Genomic DNA, 18,911 nt, shown 5'->3' on the forward strand with positions numbered 1-18,911 from the left:
AGTGGAGACTGGGACGCTAAATGTCTTCAAGGCAGAAATTCATAAATTCTTGATGTCACAAGGAATTAAGGGCTACGGGGAGAATGCAGGTAAGTGGAGTTGAAATACCCATCAGCCATGATTGAATGGCGGAGTGGACTCAATGGGTCGAATGGCCTTACTTCCGCTCCTATGTCTTATGGTCTTGTTTTCAGTACCCTCATGGGCAGCAAGTACCAAATTTCCTTTACTGTAATAAGGAAGTCAATCTCTGTTTCTCCAAACTAATCTTGTAGCTGCATATCCCATTCCTGGAATCAGTTTGGTAAATCTTCTTTCAAGGAGCATCACATTCTTCCTAAAGTGTAGTGACCAGAACTGGACACACTGCTCTTGACATCGCCTAACCAGAGCTATGCAAAGACTCAGCACAACTACTGTGCTTTTGTACTCAATGCCTCTATTTATTAAGCTACTTCCTCGTTAAATGCTGCTATTAACAAAGATCTGTGCAGAATCAGCACCAGGACTGTATTCCCATGCATTATTTAGAACTGTGCAATTAATTTTATATTGCCTATGATTATTCCTTCTAGCAAAATGCATCGCTTATCCTTTCTTGGATTAAAATATATCTTCCACTTGTCTGCCCGTTCTGCTATCCTAATGGTGTCCTTTTGTAAACAATTCATATCATACTCACTGTTTGCTACTCCTTCATGTTTGGTATCATCAGAAAATTTTAACATTTTTACTTCATATATTTAAGTAATTCCATTATATATTTTAAAAAATAGTCCATGTACTGAACTTTGGGAGCACCACTCTCTACTATTTTCTAATATGGAAAATAAAACCATTTATCATAGCAGTTTCTTTTTAGCCACATTTATTTTATCCGATACCTTTTATCTGATACTTTATCACTTTTTTAAAAATTCATATAGTCAACATTGACTGCATTTCTCTCATTAAACTTCTGTTACTTTAACAAAAACTTGTTAGATTGGTCATGCACAACTTGTTTTTTCACAATCAGTGTCGCCTGTCACTAATGAACTCAAACCTCTCCAAGGGTCAAATGATTTTCTTTCTGTTCTCCACAACTTTCACTTATTGGTCTAGTCTAGAGCAGTCTTTGGAGAAAAGAAGGCTGAGAAGAAATTTTATGGGGCAATTAACAATCATGAGAGATCTAGACAATGTAGATCAGGAGAAAGCTTCCTCTTCTTGCAAGGACTAAGGGCAGGAGGGTGCAGATTTAACATAAATCTGATAGACATTTATAAAATAATGAGAGGCAAGGATAGAATTCATTGTAGTTGTCTTTTCCCTAGGATGGGGGCTTTCAAGACAAGGGGGCATATTTTTAATGTGAGGGAGATTTAAAAAAGACATGAGACAAATATTTTGCACCGAAGTTGGTTCACGTCAAAGTCACAGAGTCATAGAGATGTACAGCATGGAAACAGATCCTTCGGTCCAACTTATCCATGCCGATATCCCAACCCAATCTAGTCCCACCTGCCAGCACCCAGTCCATATCCCTCCAAACCCTTCCTATTCATATACCCATCCAGATGCCTTTTAAATGTTGCAATTGTACTAGCCTCCACCACTTCCTCTGGCAGCTCATTCCATACACGTACCACCCTTTGTGTGAAAATGTTGCCCCTGAGATCTCTTTTATATCCTTTCCCTCTCCCTCTAAACCTATACCCTCTAGTTCTGGACTCCCCCACCCCAGGGAAGAGACTTTGTCTATTTATCCTATCCATGCCCCTCATTTTATAAACCGCTATAAGGTCACCCCTCAGCCTCTGATGCTCCAGGGAAAACAGTCCCAGCCTATTCAATCTCTCCCTATAGCTCAAATCCTCCAACCCTGGCAACGTCCTTGTGAATCTTTTCTGAACCCTTTCATGTTTCACGACATCTTTCTGATAGGAAGGAGACCAAAATTGTATGCAGTATTCCAAAAGTGGCCTAACCAATGTCCTGTACAGCTGCAACATGATCTCTCAACTCCTGTACTCAATACTGTGACCAATAAATAAAAGCATACCAAACGCCGCCTTCACTATCTGATCTACCTGCAACTCCACTTTCAAGGAGCTATGAACCTGCACTCCAAGGTCTCTTTGTTCAGCAACACTCCGTAGGATCTTACCATTAAGTGAATAAGTCCTGCTAAGATTGGCTTTCCCAAAATGCAGCACCTCGCATTTATCTAAATTAAACTCCATCTGCCACTTCACATTCCATCTGATCAAGATCCTATTGTAATCGGAGGTAACCTCCTTCACTGTCCACTACACCTCCAATTTTGATGTCATCTGCAGACTTCCTAACCATTCCTGTTATGCCCACATCCAAATCATTTATATAAATGACGAAAGTAGTGAACCCAGCACGAATCCTTGTGGCACTCCATTTGTCACAGTCCTCCAGTCTGAAAAAGAACCCTCCACTACCACCCTTTGTCTACTACTTTTGAGCAAGTTCTCCTTTTATTCCATGAGATCTAATCTTGCTAACTTGTCTTCCATGGGAAACCTTATCGAATGCCTTACTGAAGTCCATATAAATCATGTCCACTGCTTTGCCCTCATCAATTCTCTTCATTACTTCTTCAAAAAATTCAGTCAAGTTTGTGAAATGAACTTCCTGAGAACGCGATGGATGTGGGTACAATTGCAACATCCGAAAGATATTTGGATAGATACGTGAATAGGAAGGGTTTGGAGGGATATGGACCAGGAGCATCCAGGTGGGACTAGTTTAGTTTGCGATTATGTTCGTCATGGCCTGGTTCCGACCGAAAGATCTGTTGTGCTGTATGACTCGATAATTGGTAACAAAGCAAAAATGACAAGCAATGAGTGGTTAAGGTCTGGAACGCACTGCCTGAGCATGTAGTGGAAGTAGATTCAATTGAAGTATTCCAAAAGGAGTTAGACTGGTATCTGAAAAGAGAGAATGCGCAGGGTTATTGGAGGAAACAAGAAAATGGCAGTAGATGATTTGCTTATTTGGAGAATCACTGCAGGCATAATTGGCTGAATGGTCTTTTTTGTGCTATGATTCTATTAAGTAGGAAAATTTGATTTGTTAGTCTCTGCTTTTATTTGATTTAGTTAAAAGGAGTAAAATCATAAAGATCCGCTGACTTAGTTTTGATTGTATTATCAATGCTGAGTTGACTAATAATCCTGGTCAGTATAATTCTTTACAGTCTAAACACTTGTTCATAATATTCAGGTATATAATCTACTCCAAATATTAACTTATTCAGGAAATTAATTGATATTGAAGATCGCATATTGCAATTTTGTTTGTTGATATTAAAAGTTGTTTTTTTTTAAAAGAAATACCTTTGGGCCAATCCTTTTATCATGCTTTTAAAGCTACTTGCTACACAGTTCTTGAAACTTGAATGAATGGCTAGTTTAAAACTGGCATTTTTATGAGTGAAAGGAGCAATATACTTTTGTGTTAATGTTGCAGCATAGTCATGGTGCCATATTTTCCTTCAATTTGTAGGTTATGATTCAGTTTGCATGATGAGAGCTGTTAAATTGTGTTTAATGCTCATTTTTAGAGAAGTACAGTATTTCAAGGAGGTAATACCAATTAAATTCAGATGAAAATGAATAAAAGAATCCCAGTTGTGAGTAGATAAATTAAAGGCTTTTTGCATAGGTCACCACTATTTAAGAACAACAAAGCTTCTACCATTGAGAGTACTGTAATTCAAAGGAAGCTGAAACTGCATGAGTGGGTTGATACGAAGAAGCCTGTAATTTGTGTAGCTGCTTTGTTGAGCTTAGCATTAAATGTTCTGTCTCTTGAGTTGAAGAGGTGATCTTTGACATCTGCCCACATACATTTCCTGTCAAACAGCAGACCAATCACTCCCGTTCTGTCTGCGCATTCATTGTCCAGCGCCCACGCACAGTCAAACGGAATATTCTTACAACTTGTCATTAAAACTGAATGCATACTGACCCAATGGGCCTTGTAATCGACAAGTAATTTGCTGTGGTGAACAAGAGCTTCTCTGGGCCAACACTTGAGGGAATGTGCACACAATTTTATCTTCAAGCCAAGGGACGACAACTGTTCTTAAATTGTTTAGATTATGATGTGTAGGATTAATACTTGCATAGATGCTTTTTTTTAATCACACTATTCTGCAGAAGTGATTGTTCTAGAATCAGAACTGGGTTTATTGGATATGTTAAAAATCTGAAATAAAAACAGAAGATTTTGAAACGGAGCAGATATAGCAGTCTCTCTGGAAAGAAAAACAGTTAGCAATTCAAGCCAATGAAATTTTAATCAAATAGTATTTACATACACTTTAAGCATTTTGAGATTTAATTGCTTAATGTTGAAGTTGATACAAAGCTAAGCAGCAACGTGTGCTTTGAGGAAGATTTAAAATATTTCTGAATGACTTGGAAAAGCTTAATAATTGGGTTAGAACATGGCAGATAGACTATAACGTGGAAAATGTGAAATTATCCAATTTGGTCCAAAGAACAGATTTGCAGAGTATTTCTTAAAAGGCAAGAGGTTGAAAAGTGTAGTTATGCAAAGGGACCTGGCAGTCCTCATCAATAAGTCACTGAAGGTTAATGTGCAAGTGTAATAAGTTTATTAAGAAGGTTAATGGAATGTTAGTCTTTATCACATGAAAATTTGAGTACAGGAGTAATGAAATCTTTGCTTCAGTTGTATGGGAGTTTGATTCGAGCACACCTGATATACTGCATGCATTTTTAGTCTCCTTATCTCAGGAAAGATATTATTTCCAGAAAGAGAATGTGACAAAGGTTCACCAGGTTTATTCCAAGATTGGTAAGACTATCCAAAGGGAGAGATTGGGCAAAATGGGCCCATATTCTCTGGAGTGTCAAAGAACAAGAGATGATTTCATTGAAACTTACAAATTACAAAATAAAGGAATAGGCAGGCGCAAGTAAGCTGTTTCTCCTGATTGAGGAATCTAGAACCAGGGGTACAATTTGTAAAATAAGGTCAATGGCACTTGGGTTGGAAATTATTTTACTTAGGGGATGGTGAATCTTTGGAATTCGCTACCCCAACAGGGTGTGGAAACTCGGTTATCTAAATATGTTTATAGTAGAGGTGGATAAAATTTTGATGATCACTGGTGTAAAGGGACAATGTGGATAAAAGACACTGAAGTATTTGATCAGCCATGATAGGATTAAATGATGGAGCAGTCTTGATGGCCTGAATGGCCACCCTTGTTCCTATGAACCAAACTTCAGATTGTTTCTCAAATGTGATTCTTTTTTAGAATATACGCATTGTCAACATGGGCAACATTTGTTGCCCATCTCATGTAAAGCCCTTGAGAAGGTGCTGGGGACCTATATTCTTGAACTGTTGCACTCCTTGGAGATTAGAGATACATACAGTGCTATTTGGAAGGGAGATCCTGAATTTTGAATCGGCTACAGTGAAGGAACAGTGATATAGTTCCAAGTCAGGATGGTGTGGTAATTGAGTGGTACTTGCAGCTGATGCTGTTCCCATGGATCTGCCCAAATCTTCTCAGTGGTAGTGGTTATGGGTTTGAAAGACACTGGCATATTGCAGTTGCTGCTACTGTGCATCCATAGTGGAGGGAGTGGATGTTGAAGGAGATGGATGTGGTACCAGTCAAGCAGGCAGCTTTGTCCTGGATGATGTTGAGCATCTTGAGTATTGTTAGAGTTGCAAACAACCAAGAAAATTGAGGATGTTCCATTACACTCCTGACTTGTGCTTTGTAAATGGTGGGCAGGCTTTGGGGAGTCAGAAGGAGAATTACTCACTACAGAATTCCTAGACTCTGACCTGCTCTTTTGGTTGCTGTATTTAAGTGGCTAGTTCAGTTCACTTTTCATCCATGGTAACGCCCCAGATTTGATAGCAATGGTAATGTCCTTGAACATCATGACAAATTGTTTGGTACATATATTGTGCTCATGCTGCTTGCTATTGATCAGTCTCAGTCTGCATATTGTCCCGGTGTTTCTGCATATGGACAGTTTTATGTATACATATGCCATATATATAAACCAGTGGTATATGGATGTTGGCCATTTTTCCTGAAAAGTTTAAAAATCAAACTTTTTAAGACCCGTGATTTTAAAACAGTAAATGTATCCTGAAGCATTAGTAGAAATTTTTTTATAATCTGCAGGTATTCAACAGAGGAAGAAAAAAGCTTTTAGCTGTGGTCAAATCTGGGATGAGCAACTTTTAGATTTAGTTCCTAAGCTTTTGGGCAGTTTCAAGGAGACCTGACTGGGTCAGAAGCAAGTATAATCTCTCCTAGAAAAGGAGATTTTTCAGAACAGTTAAGGAAACAAATTACTCTAGTGAAAGAATGTAGGTTGTGAAACATCCAGTCGAGGGAATGTTTGGTTGTTCAAAGGTTGAAGAAATCTAAGCTGTCAGTCATATGAATAGTCGAGGGAAAAGGCTCCAAGTCTCATAGGATGGAACTGAAAAGAAGCTGACCGATTTTATAGGGAAGAAATTTCTCTGATCTTTTGAGTCACTACAATGATGATGCCTGGGAGTAAATGAAATTTGGTTTTGCCACATTTTGAAATTTTTAAAACTGTTACATCTAGCCTGTTTTTTCTATATTATATATCTGCTTTATTATTAAAACCAAATCTGCAGACTGTGTGCTCGTGTTTCACTGAAATCTAAGAGGTAGGACCAGGAGTAGACCATTCAGTCCCTCTCGCCTGCCAAGTCATTCTATAAGATGTTGGTTGATCTGTCCCAGACCTCAACTCCTTAATAGTTCACGTATCTACCTGTTGCCTCTTTAAATACTTCTAGTAATCTAGCCTCCACACACTCCAGAGTGAGAATCCTAGACACGTACTTTCCTGTAAGAGAAGAAATTCCTTTCATCTCCGTTTGAAATGAGTATCCCTTTATTTTGTAAGTACAGTATGTTTCCTAGTTTGAGGTACCCCCAATTGTGGAAACATCTTCTCAATATCGACCCTGTAAAGCTCCTTCAGAATCTTGTATGATTCACCCCTCATTCTTTACGACTCTGTATAAATGCATAACCTGTTTAGCTGCTCTTGATAAGTGAACCCCTTCATCTTTGGAATCATCTAGTGAATCTCTTTTGATCTGCCTCTAGTGCCAATAAATCCTTTTTTAAATACAGGGACCAAACTAGACACAGTTCTCCAAGTGCAGCCTCACCAATACTCCATGTACTTGTAACAAGAATACCCTATTTTTAAACTCCAAATCCGGAGAAATCAACGCCAAAATTCCCTTTGCCTTCTTAATTACTTGCTGAACCTGCATGACCATGTTTTGTGCTTCCTGCACAAAAACACCCAGATTCCTCTGTGTTGCATTTTCCAGTGGTGTCTCTCTCTTTAAATAATGGTGGGCGGCACAGTGGCACAGTGGTTAACACTGCTGCCTCACAGCGCCGGAGACCCGTGTTCAATTCCCACCTCAGGCAACTGACTGTGTGGAGTTTACACGTTCTCACCGTGCCTGTGTGGATTTCCACCGGGTGCTCCGGCTTCCTCCCACAGTCCAAAGATGTGCAGGTCAGGTGAATTGGCTGTGCTAAATTGCCCATAGTGTTAGGTAAGGGGTAAATGTAGGGGTATGGGTGGGTTGCGCTTCGGCGGGTCGGTGTGGACTTGTTGGGCCGAAGGGCCTGTTTCCACACTGTAATCTAATCTAATCTAATACTCAACCTTTGATTCTTCCTACCAAAGTGCATGACTTCACACTTTCCTACATTAAACTCTATTTGTGAGATTTTTGACCATTCACTCAACCTACCTATACACTTTACAGACTTCTTGTGTCCCGTTCACAACATGCCCTTCCACCTATTTCTGGATACTTTATACTGTTCCCTCCTCCAAATCCTGAATACAGACAGTTAATTGAAGATGTAGGTCTGCTTCTCATGGCACTCCATTCGTTATGTCTGTCCAACTTAAAAGAGACCCGTTAATCTCAACTCATTGTATCTGTATATTAAATAATCCTCAGTCCAGGAATTATGCCCAAGACACTGAACTCCTCTCTTGAGCAGTAATCTTTTATGTGGCAATTTATTGAACGCCTTTTGGAAATGAAAAACTATGCATTAAATTTTACAAAATGTGATCTCTCAGCCCAGATTTCCTTGTGGGATCAGACCTGCCTATAGTAACATCAGCTGAGATCATAACAGCACTTCAGTATCTGTGGAGTCATGCATGTGTCTGTGGGTTATCTACTCAGCACTTATGGCTGAAAATGAATGCAAGTGCTTCAGCCTTATCTTTTATCCTGATGTACTGGACTCCACCATTATTGAGGTTGGGAATTTTGTGAAATCTCCACCTCCTGCTGGTTGTTTAATTATTGATCACTGCTGACTTCACCTGACGAAGGAGCAGTGCTCTGAAAGCTTGTGATTTCAAATAAACCTGTTGGACTGTAATCTGGTGTCATGAGACTTCTGACTCTGTTCACCCCAGTCCAACACAAGGATCTCCACACCATGGCATCATTGATGAGGGTTGATCTTCTGGCGTGGTGGTAATAGTAGCATGGAAGATATGCTGAGCCATGACATTCCAGATTTTGGTTGAAGAGAATTCTTTTATTCTGACTTCATTTCAAGTACATTTATCTGAAAATTCAGAGTGGCACAGATGATTTTATGTTAAATGTTCAATTATTTCTAAGTATTGAGAACAGTCACAAGTTCCTTAAAAAGATTTCCAAAGGGAACTAGTTTGCTTTTCAGCTATGTTTTTCCTGTTTTGAATTTGCATAAGTTTCTTTGATGATGAGCTCTTGAGATATTATCATTTGAAATTGATGAAGATTCCTTTGATATCAAAGTCAGTCAGACTGATACTACTTAACTATAACTATTCATTCAGTTTCCTAATATTTGCTATGTAATAAATGCAGGATAACACATGAACACAGGAATTTAATGAATGAATCTGACACTTTGTTGCATGAGCAACAAAGTTCGACAGTACAAAATAAAGTATCCTCTTCAGTGTTTAAAGTTCAGAATAATGTCAACACATTTCACAAATGCCACTCTGATGAAGATAAAACAAGTGTTATTGACAAGGCGATGGCCTAGTAGTATTATCACTGGACTGTTAATCTGTAGACCCAGATAATGTCCAAGGGACCCAGGTTCAAATCCTGCCATGGCAAATGTTGGAATTTGAGTGGAATAAACATCTGGAATTAAAAAGTCTAATGATGACCACGAATCCATTGTCAATTGTCAGAAAAACCCATCTGATTCACTAATGTTCGTTAGGGAAGGAAACTGTCATCCTTACCTGGGCTGCAGTACATGTGACTGCAGACCCACAGCAATATGCTTGACTCTGGGCAATTGGGGATGGGCAATAAATACTGACTTAGTTAGAGACACCCATATCCCATGAATGAATTGTTTTAAAAAAATCACATATCATTGATCAATTGTCTATAAAGTATTTTTCTGCTGAGCAAGTTATGGTGTGACAATGTTGGCATTACACCTAGAACATCACCATGTTAACTAATCATCTCAGACAATTAATGCAACAGTGAGCAAAAATGTTACTGTCCCTATTTTAGGTAAACAGCTATACTTTAGAAATACTGAGTGAACAATGGTGAACAAGGAATTCTGGGTTTAGATTCTAATTTAGAATTGGAGTTTGAAATGAGAGAGAGTCATTTTCATTCCTACTTTACAAAGGAAGTTATTAAGGTACTTATTGAACATTAAAAAGAGTGTTTTTGTTGTTTGACCTCTGGGGGGGTGGGGTAAGTACAATTTTAGAGGTAAATCTAAATTATGTAAATTAAGTATGATGTGTAAAATCAAAAATGCATCTTAATTTGATGACACGATTTTTAAATGTCAAAGAATTGCTCATCTTGAAAGCAATGAATCTGACTACCTCAGTGGGAAGTGATGCAAACAGGTGGGCAAACACATTCTTTCCTTGTTAGAAAAATGCCAAAGGAAAATATAATAATTTATTTTCTTTAAACATCAAATTTCATACACAGTGTAGATGGGGGGACTGCATAAATACATTTCTAAAACCTTACCTGGTATTGGATTTGGAAAAATAGTTTAAGAAAGTGATATAGATAGACTAATGTTATATCAATTATTCCTTTAATTGTTCAGTCACTGTCATTTTCACAACCCCTACGGTATTCTCGGAGCAACATAATTTTATACATGACTAAGTGTAGAAACTTGGTGATATAAAACTTTTTTCTTTTGGTTGCTTGATTGTAAGACTAGCATGCTGGAGCGCGTATGGCAGTGAAGGGCAAGCTACAGTTTGTGCCCATAGTGTAACTAAATCACAATTCACTGTTGTTGTGGAAAAGTGTTGAACAGAAGCAAGCAACTATGGGTAGTGCAAACATTGCCAATACTACTACCACTACTGGAGCTATGTGGTATTTCCAGCATCTGGGTTCAGTGTAAAGTGACTATGTTTTGTCCCTGTCTTATTTTTAAAGACCTTAACTTGGGTATGTGATTCTCTGCATTACTAAACAAGTCCTATTTCTGTATAAAGCAATATATTGGAAAATTTACTGAACCTTTATTCCAGCTTATTCTATCCTCACAAACCCCTTTTTTGAAAGCATTGCTAATCAGTCTGAGAGTGCCTGGTGCCCTGTGACAACTTGCTGAAGACCATGACAACCTTGGCACTGAGGTTACCTAACACCTGCACACTGATTCTGTTAGGCTGAACTTGGAGAGGTTACTGATTATAACAAGGAATACAAACCTCTGTTTTTATTCCAAGGGTTGTCAGTGTCAATTGTAGACTTGTTGTCACCTTGTCGGAATTTAGATAATTATCACTGACTAGATAAACAATTATATTGACAAAATTCTGAAAAGATGGGGCATGTGGATTCTTTTTAACTATACCAATTCCAACAGCTTATAAAGCACTTTCAACTCCATAAAACATTCCAAGACTTCACAAGAGAATAAAGAAATAAAATACCAAATCACAGAAGGAAGTGTTATGTAAGATGACCAAAGGTTTGGTCAAAAAGTAACTTTTATGGAGGAAGATGAGGTGTCGAGGTTTAGGGAGGGATATTTGCCCAAAAGTTGAACTCCAGATCGCATTTCATGCAGTCACTAAGGCTATCTATTTCTACTTGCATATCATCATTTGACACCTGTGACAACTCTTTGTTGACTATTTTGATCACGTCTTGGCTACCTCTGGACTTGTCTATTCCAATAAATGTCTGACTGGTCTCCCCCAATCTTTGTCAACGTGATGCCACCTCTTGTGCTCCCAAGGACCATCTCTTTTACATGCTATCTTGGGTAACGTTATCCAAAAGCACACAAGTAGTTATCAGTGTGCTGGTTATGCTCTGATCTGCCTCACTACTCTTGCCTCATTCTCTGTTGCTAAATTATCAGACTGCTAATGCAGCATTCAGTATTGGATAAGCAGAAACATCCTCCTATTAACTACTGTTAAGATGTAACCCATTATTTTGGCGACTGTTCCATACTGTTTCCTAGTTACTGATTTCATCCTTTTCTCTGGCAATAGTGTGAGGTTAAAACCAACTGGGAGAGAGATCATGTTAAATTGAGATGGAGCTGGAAATTACTGTGGATGATAGCCAAGAAAATTCTAAAAACTCAACTATATTTGTAGTTGCAAATTTCATGTAGGTACACTTTGGAAAATCTTCATGCTTCATGCTTTACATTTAAAACACAGTTAATTTACAAGCTCAAAATTAAATAGAAGAAACAAGTTAAACCATTACACTTACAACAAATTTTAGTTCAAAGCTTGAGGATGAAAGATTAAAACTGAAATTAAACAAAAGGTTCTTGTGTAAATTAGCATTAATAATAAGTAGTTCTTCTCAATAAATTTAGTATCTAATAATTAATCGAATCACCTACGTTTTAAAGAACCAAAACATAATTCTAATTCCTTTCTGAATTTGCAAATAGACTGTAAAATGTGGGTAATCCGAATATAGAATTGCAAAGAAATTAAAGTGTAACCCAAGGCTTATTGAAAATGTCTAAAAGTGCTTTTAAGCATGAAATACACTTAATGAAGAGGCCTAAAAATTCAGAACACAGCGTGGCTCATTGTAACTCCTTTCATGAGAAGCCCTTCATGAAGATTTTTTATCTTTTTTTAAAAATGGGGGAAATTTGTTTTTAAGAAAAGCTCTAAGATGATAAATTACACCTTTGTTATGAGACAGCATAACACTTTTTTGTAGGAAGCCTTCAACCCTGCTGTAAGGTATGAAATGTGGTAGTCAGGTTTGCATTTTAAAAGTGATGCATTTGTTGATCCTCTTTGTGCTCTTAATTCCTTTTATATCCCCCTATCTCCATGCGTAAGAACTTTAGCCTAAGTTGTAACATGCATTTTGTTAGCTGGTTACACACACAGATTTCACATATTGTGATCAATGAGTCATTCCTAGCTGCTGAAAGCGCATCATAGTGATGTGTCATTGAATATATATGTTATTAATGGACTGCTTGCCTTAGCACAGACAAACGTTTTCCATAGGCAAAAAAAGTACTGTCAGTGCCCAAAATGTGAAATATAAGGAGAAGATACTGGGTCACTACCTAAAACATTAACCCTGTTTCTTTCTTCACAGATTCTGCCAGACTTGGAGTATTTTCAGCATTTTCTGTTCTAAGAAAACTTTGCATAGCTAGTTACTTGTAGTGTTATAACCTATTACATTAATCCTCTGAACACTGAGTATGGTTGCAGCCCTTTAATGACTTGCCAATTTCATCCATTGATAAGGAATAGAGCAAATGTACCCTAAGTACCCTGGTTTAGCAGAAAGTCAACATGTACAGATATCAGGCAAGGTTATGTTCAGGTGCAATGCTGTGTGACGACTGCCAGCACTTGGGAGTGTTTTATCGGATAGTTAACAGTTCATACAAGATGGGGCAGCAGATTGATAGAATAATACTGTGACAAAGAATCCACACTGTGGGAAGAGGAGGGAAAACATTTGAGAATGATCTACTTCTTATATCCTGATTAAAAATTGAACATGCCAGACAGAATTATCTTTTACACTGCTTGAGTCTTTGAAATGGATCAACCTGCTGCGCAATGAACTGTACTTTTGTACAAAAAGGGTCAGTATTGTTGTCACAAAATGTAATTTCTGGTGTTTGATCTAACAGCATCTGAGCCAAACTTAAAGGTACGCTCCAGATTAAAACAGAAAGTGGCAGAGAGAAGAAGTAGCCCTTTACTTCGAAGAAAAGATGGCAGCGCCATAACCACACTTAAAAAGAGACCCATGGATGTTCCAGGTAGGACAATAGTGGCTGTAAGTGAATGGCATTCTTTAATGTCCTCTTGCTTACACAGAGATGCCAATTCCTGATAGATATTTTTTGCTGTGCTGATGTGAGCCATTGTAACTGTTTCTGAGAGAGGTTCAAACCTGCTGTACCATTCAGACAGATCATGACAGATCTGATTATTCCACATTCACATTTATCCGGGATAACCTTCACCTGTCAAGAATCAATCTACTTTTGCCTTTAAAATATTCAAAGCTCCTTTTGCAATACCACTGCAGTCCATTTGCTATTGGTAGGCCTGCAATACCATTACAGAGGGAATTCCAGAATTTTGACCTAGCGACACTGAAGGAACATTGATGTATTTCTAAGTCAGGATAATGAGTGGCTTGGAGGGAAATTAGCAGGTGGTGGTATTCCCATGTATTTACTGCTTTTGTCCTTCTAGATGGTAGTGGTTGTAAATTTGAAAGGTGCTGACTGAGAATCTTTAAACTAGCAGGCAAGATATAATGCTGTGGTTCTGTTCGCCGAGCTGGAAGTTTTTGTTGCGAACGTTTCGTCCCCTGTCTCGGTGACATCCTCAGTGCTTGGGAGCCTCCTGTGAAGCGCTTCTGTGGTGTTTCCTCCAGCATTTATAGTGGCCTGTCCCTGCCGCTTCCGGTTGTCAGTTTCAGGTGTCCGCTGTTGTGGCCGGTATATTGGATCCAGGTCGATGTGTTTGTTGATGGAGTTTGTGGATGAGTGCCATGCTTCTAGGAATTCCCTGGCTGTTCTTTGTTTGGCTTGCCCTATAATGGTCGTGTTGTCCCAGTCAAACTCCATCAACAAACACATCGACCTGGACCCAAAATACCGGCCACTACAGCGGACAGCTGAAACTGACAACCGGAAGCGGCAGGGACAGGCCACTATAAATGCCAGAGGAAACACCACAGAAGCGCTTCACAGGAGGCTCCCAAGCACTGAGGATGTCACCTAGACAGGGGACGAAACGTTTGCAACAAAAACTTCCAGCTCGGCGAACAGAACCACAGCAACGAGCACCCGAGCTACAAATCTTCTCACAAACTTTGGGCAAGATATAATGTTGTATTCTAAACCTAATCCATGAAAATATCATTCTATTAAAATAGACTAAGCTTGTTGTCTCTTTCTTTCCATATTATTTCATGATAATTGTTGACTCCTTGCCTAGAGTATGCTTTTTTATATAAATTTAGAAAGTGAAAGTCACCAGTCTGTTCCCCCACATCTGTGGCCTTACTCAATTTTCACATGTTGATCAGGATAGTAATTATACTGTCCACTGAGAAAGTACAAAAGGTGATGTTAAAAATCTTGTATTTTAACAAAAAAGTAAATTATTTAACTGAAATCATTATTTCATTTATTTCAATATGTTTGTAGTGGAAATTCAGTTTTACCTTTCTTCATTCAACATAAATTTTTAAATCAAAATGTAACCCTATCTGACATCACTGTACAATGTTTTAATTAAATTTAGATTAATTGACGTTTCACTGACATTGCCTTCATTAAACTACTCATAGAATCCCTACAGAGTAGAAACAGGCCATTTTGCCCAACAAGTCCACACCGACCCTCTGAAGAGTATCATACCCAAACCAATTCCCCAACCCTATCACTCTACATTTCCCCTGACTAATGTATCTAACCTACACATCCCTGAACACTGTGGGCAATTTATTGGCTAATTCACCTAACCTGCACATCTTTGGACTATGGGAGGAAAGCGGAGCACCCAGAGGAAACCCGCGCAGAAACGGGGAAAATGTGCAAACTCCACACAGACAGTCAACCGAAGCTGGAATCAAACCTGGGTCCCTGGTGCTGTGAGGCAGCAGTGCTAACCACTGAGCCACCATGGCGTCCCCAGTGCAATTTTGAGTTTCCCTAGAGTGTCACTATGATATCAAAAATCTGAGTCAGAACTTGAAAGAAATGTCCTGGTAATGAATCACTTCTTTGTTGATTCATTCAGGTACGCTTCTGCTAGTTAAGACTATCGTCTGAGGCCAAAATTGTCGTAGACTCAGTGACGTGTTATAAAGTTGAAATAAATGGCAATGGGCACTGGTTTCCTGATGGTGCCTGTGCTTACTGTTCAAATACATTCCATATTCTAACTTAACAGTTTTTGTTTCTTTCAATTTGTAATAAAATAATTGTTTTCATTAGTTATCCATTCTCAATGGAACCAAAGTATTCACTGAGTCTTTGATGTCACCCTAGACCACGGTGAAAGAGGAAAAATTAAACCATTTTAAAAGTTTGAAATTGATGAAGAGGTTTGAATGGATAAGCCATTTTTTACTTGCAGTTGACAAGCATTTTAGGATTGGAGTGATGCTGGAAAAGCACAGCAGGAGAGAAAGCATCCAAAGAGCAGGAAAATCGATGTTTCGGACAGGAGCCCTTCATCAGGAAGGGCTTTTTCCCGAAACATCGATTTTCCTGCTCCTCAGATGATGCCTGACCTGCTGTGCCTTTCCAGCACCATTCTAATCTTGACTCTGATCTCGAGCATCTGCAGTCCTCACTTTCGCCAAGCATCTAAGGATGCTGAGGGAAGGGAGAGTGAACATTGTGGAGGTATTGGCAATTATTTTTGGGGTGCTATCAGGGAATGAGAATTGCAGACATTACCTTTATTCCAAAAAGAGTATAAAGAATAATCTAAGCAACTACAAATCAGTCAGTTAGACTTCAATGGTGAGGAAACATCTGTAAATAATAATTCTGGACCATTCGGAGAAGTGTGGCGTATTACATTTTAGCAGGAAGAACGGAAAAACAGTAGAAAATAAAGGTGCAATACTAAAATAGGTGAAGGAACTGAAGAAGCATAAATCATTAAAAAAGTGGCAGGAAAGGCTGAGGGAGCATTTAGTAAAGTGTACAGATTTTAGACTTTATTAATTGGGGCACAAAGTATGATAGCAAAGAGGTTATGTTGAACTTGTATATGATGCTAGTTTAGCCTAAGCTGGATTATTGTAAGACGTTCAGATGCCACATTTTTGGAAGGGTCTGAAAGCATAGGAGAAAGTGTGAAATAGGATTATGAAAATTATTTTGGGGATGAGGAATTTCAGTTGTGAATATTGGTTGTTAGAGAGTTGGAATTGTTTTCCTTGTGGAACTGAAGATTGAGAAGAGATCTGACAGAGGTATTCAAAGTCATAATAAATCTAGACAGAATAAATGGGGAGAAATTGTTCTCACTCATGAAAGGATGAGTACAAGAGAACACAGGTTTAAAATAATTAAAGAACCAAACGTGATGTGTGAAAATTTATCCTCATGAGTGGTTAGGCTCTGGAATGCATTGTCAAAGAGTGTTGTAGAGAAAAGTTCAAGGTATTCAAAATGGATATGATGATTATTTGAAACAAAACAATGTTCAGGGTTAGGCAGAGAAGACAGGAGAATGGTGCTCAGATGCTCCTTTGCAGAACTGGCACAGACATGGTGGTCCAGCTCTGTGATCCTTAGGTGATCTTTGTCAATGCTGGGTGTGTTTCATACAGTGAACCTTGCCATATTATTTAGGTTCCCAAAAATGTCCACATCTAATGCATATAAGCTTCCTGACAATTCAAAAATGAAATGTTGCTCATGCAGTTCGAGGTAGGTTCTTAGCAGAGGAAGTTTTCCTATCTGTGGCATCTGTTAAAATAACCCATCATTAGCAGTATCATTAGACTCAAAATGTGAACTGTTTTCTCTCTACAGATGCTGCCAGACCTGCTGAGTTTCTCCAGCAATTTTTTTTTTTCAGATTTCCAGCATTCACAGTTCTTTGTTTTATTTTAATGTCATATAATCAACTGTAACCTGAGCCTCTGACTACATATCCATTGTACCACTAATAATAACTAACCCTATTTGTTTGATAGTTACATTTATAAAACTATTGCTTATAAATTTATATGTCAATAAAAAGGTGTAAAGGCATTCAGTTATCAGCAATTTTATCAGTAAGGTGATTTTATTTCACTCATTTTCTGCAAAAGTACAGAAGGAGGCGTAGTGCCATCTAGGTTTCAAGAAATGGAAGTACATTTAAGTGCAAAAAATAAGTACTTGGACCACCTCATGTGAGTTTCATACTTCTTAAAGATAAGAGCAGAGCTGTGTTCATGCTCAAGAAAGAACCTGTAAATCTGTCTAGCTCTTTTTGTTGATATTGACTGAAGGTTATTTGAAATCTCTTCCTTGGAATAATGCACTCTAGGTGAGAATGGATGCACTTGCTCTATATACTCCTTAATAACTGTTCCAAATAACCACCAAGTTAACTTCGAGAGCATAAATGGAACATTAAGTGCTGATGTGAGGACAGTCGGCTGCCTACAAAGTACCATAAGGTGTGAACAATTTGACCCTACTAATTGGCATCAAATAATTTTGAATTGCTACCACTTTAGACAATACTATTTTGCTATCTGTATGAATTCAAAGAGTACTTCATAAATGTGATTCATATTGACAAGTGATTTCTAGGACACCCTCTGTACATTTGATTTATACAAGAAGGATATTGAGATCGTAATCGGATTTCACATAGTCTTCTGTACAGTTCAGAGGACCATGCATATGACTATATATTTCATGTGTGCAACACCATTTTGACCATTCTAATATATGATTGCAAAGAAGCTAACTTGCATCTTGTAAAGTAAGGAACATTTCCAGCTAGGAGAGTACACCTTGCCAGAAGAGTTATTGAAATAACTTTTCAGAGGCTGACATCCCATCACAAATCACCCTTTATTCACAAATACGTAGCCTTTGATAATAGCATTGCCTCAGAATCAGGCATTCAGGGGTTCAGTAACCCTGACATTCACACTTTTGTCAGCCAGGTCTCCCTGATTGGAGCTATTATTCTGGTCTAATCAGGGACCTGATATTTTGAGCTGGTTAACCTTGCTACAATACTACAACCCTCCGCCTCTGAGTCCACGGACACAGGACAGTCCAATTCCTTTGAGGGCCTCCTGGGACGTTTTAACACTGGGTCAGATTCCTTCAACTCACCATCAGACAGGGGAGGTGTGTAATGACCGGGTGTTCGCCTCTTGCGTTAGGAGCACCTTGGTAGACTTTCATTCCTTTCTTCCAGAGGCAGAGGTGGCAAGGTAGTTACATAAAATCATAGAGATTTACAGCACGGAATCAGACCCTTCGGTCCAACCCGTCCATGCCGACCAGATATCCCAATCCAATCTAGTCCCACATGCCAGTACCCGGTCCATATCCCTCCAAACCCTTTCTATTTGTATACCTATCCAGATGCCTCTTAAATGTTACAATTGTACCAGCCTCCACCACATCCTCTGGCAGCTCATTCCATACACGTACCACCCTCTGCATGAAAAAGTTGCCCCTTAGGTCTCTTTTATATCTTTTTCCTCTCACCCTAAACCTATGCCCTCTAGTTCTGGACTACCGGAACCCAGGGAAAAGACTTTGTCTATTTATCCTATCCATG

The 18,911-nt window shown here is 38.7% G+C and overlaps 1 protein-coding gene across 12 annotated transcripts in view; it reads left to right on the forward strand.

Moving 5' to 3' along the window:
* hdac4 (histone deacetylase 4) overlaps nt 1-18,911 on the forward strand; it is a 492,096-nt gene that overhangs the window by 329,905 nt on the left and 143,280 nt on the right. For 11 of the 12 annotated variants that reach the window (XM_043693104.1, XM_043693105.1, XM_043693103.1 and 8 more), the window contains one exon: nt 13,265-13,396. The exons of the other annotated variant lie outside the window; for it this stretch is intronic. In XM_043693104.1, the coding sequence (XP_043549039.1) occupies nt 13,265-13,396 (132 nt within the window). The remainder of the gene's footprint in view (nt 1-13,264; nt 13,397-18,911) is intronic. 12 annotated transcript variants of the gene reach the window in all.

This window comes from Chiloscyllium plagiosum, chromosome 7 (assembly GCF_004010195.1).
Source record: "Chiloscyllium plagiosum isolate BGI_BamShark_2017 chromosome 7, ASM401019v2, whole genome shotgun sequence".
Taxonomy (NCBI): domain Eukaryota; kingdom Metazoa; phylum Chordata; class Chondrichthyes; order Orectolobiformes; family Hemiscylliidae; genus Chiloscyllium; species Chiloscyllium plagiosum.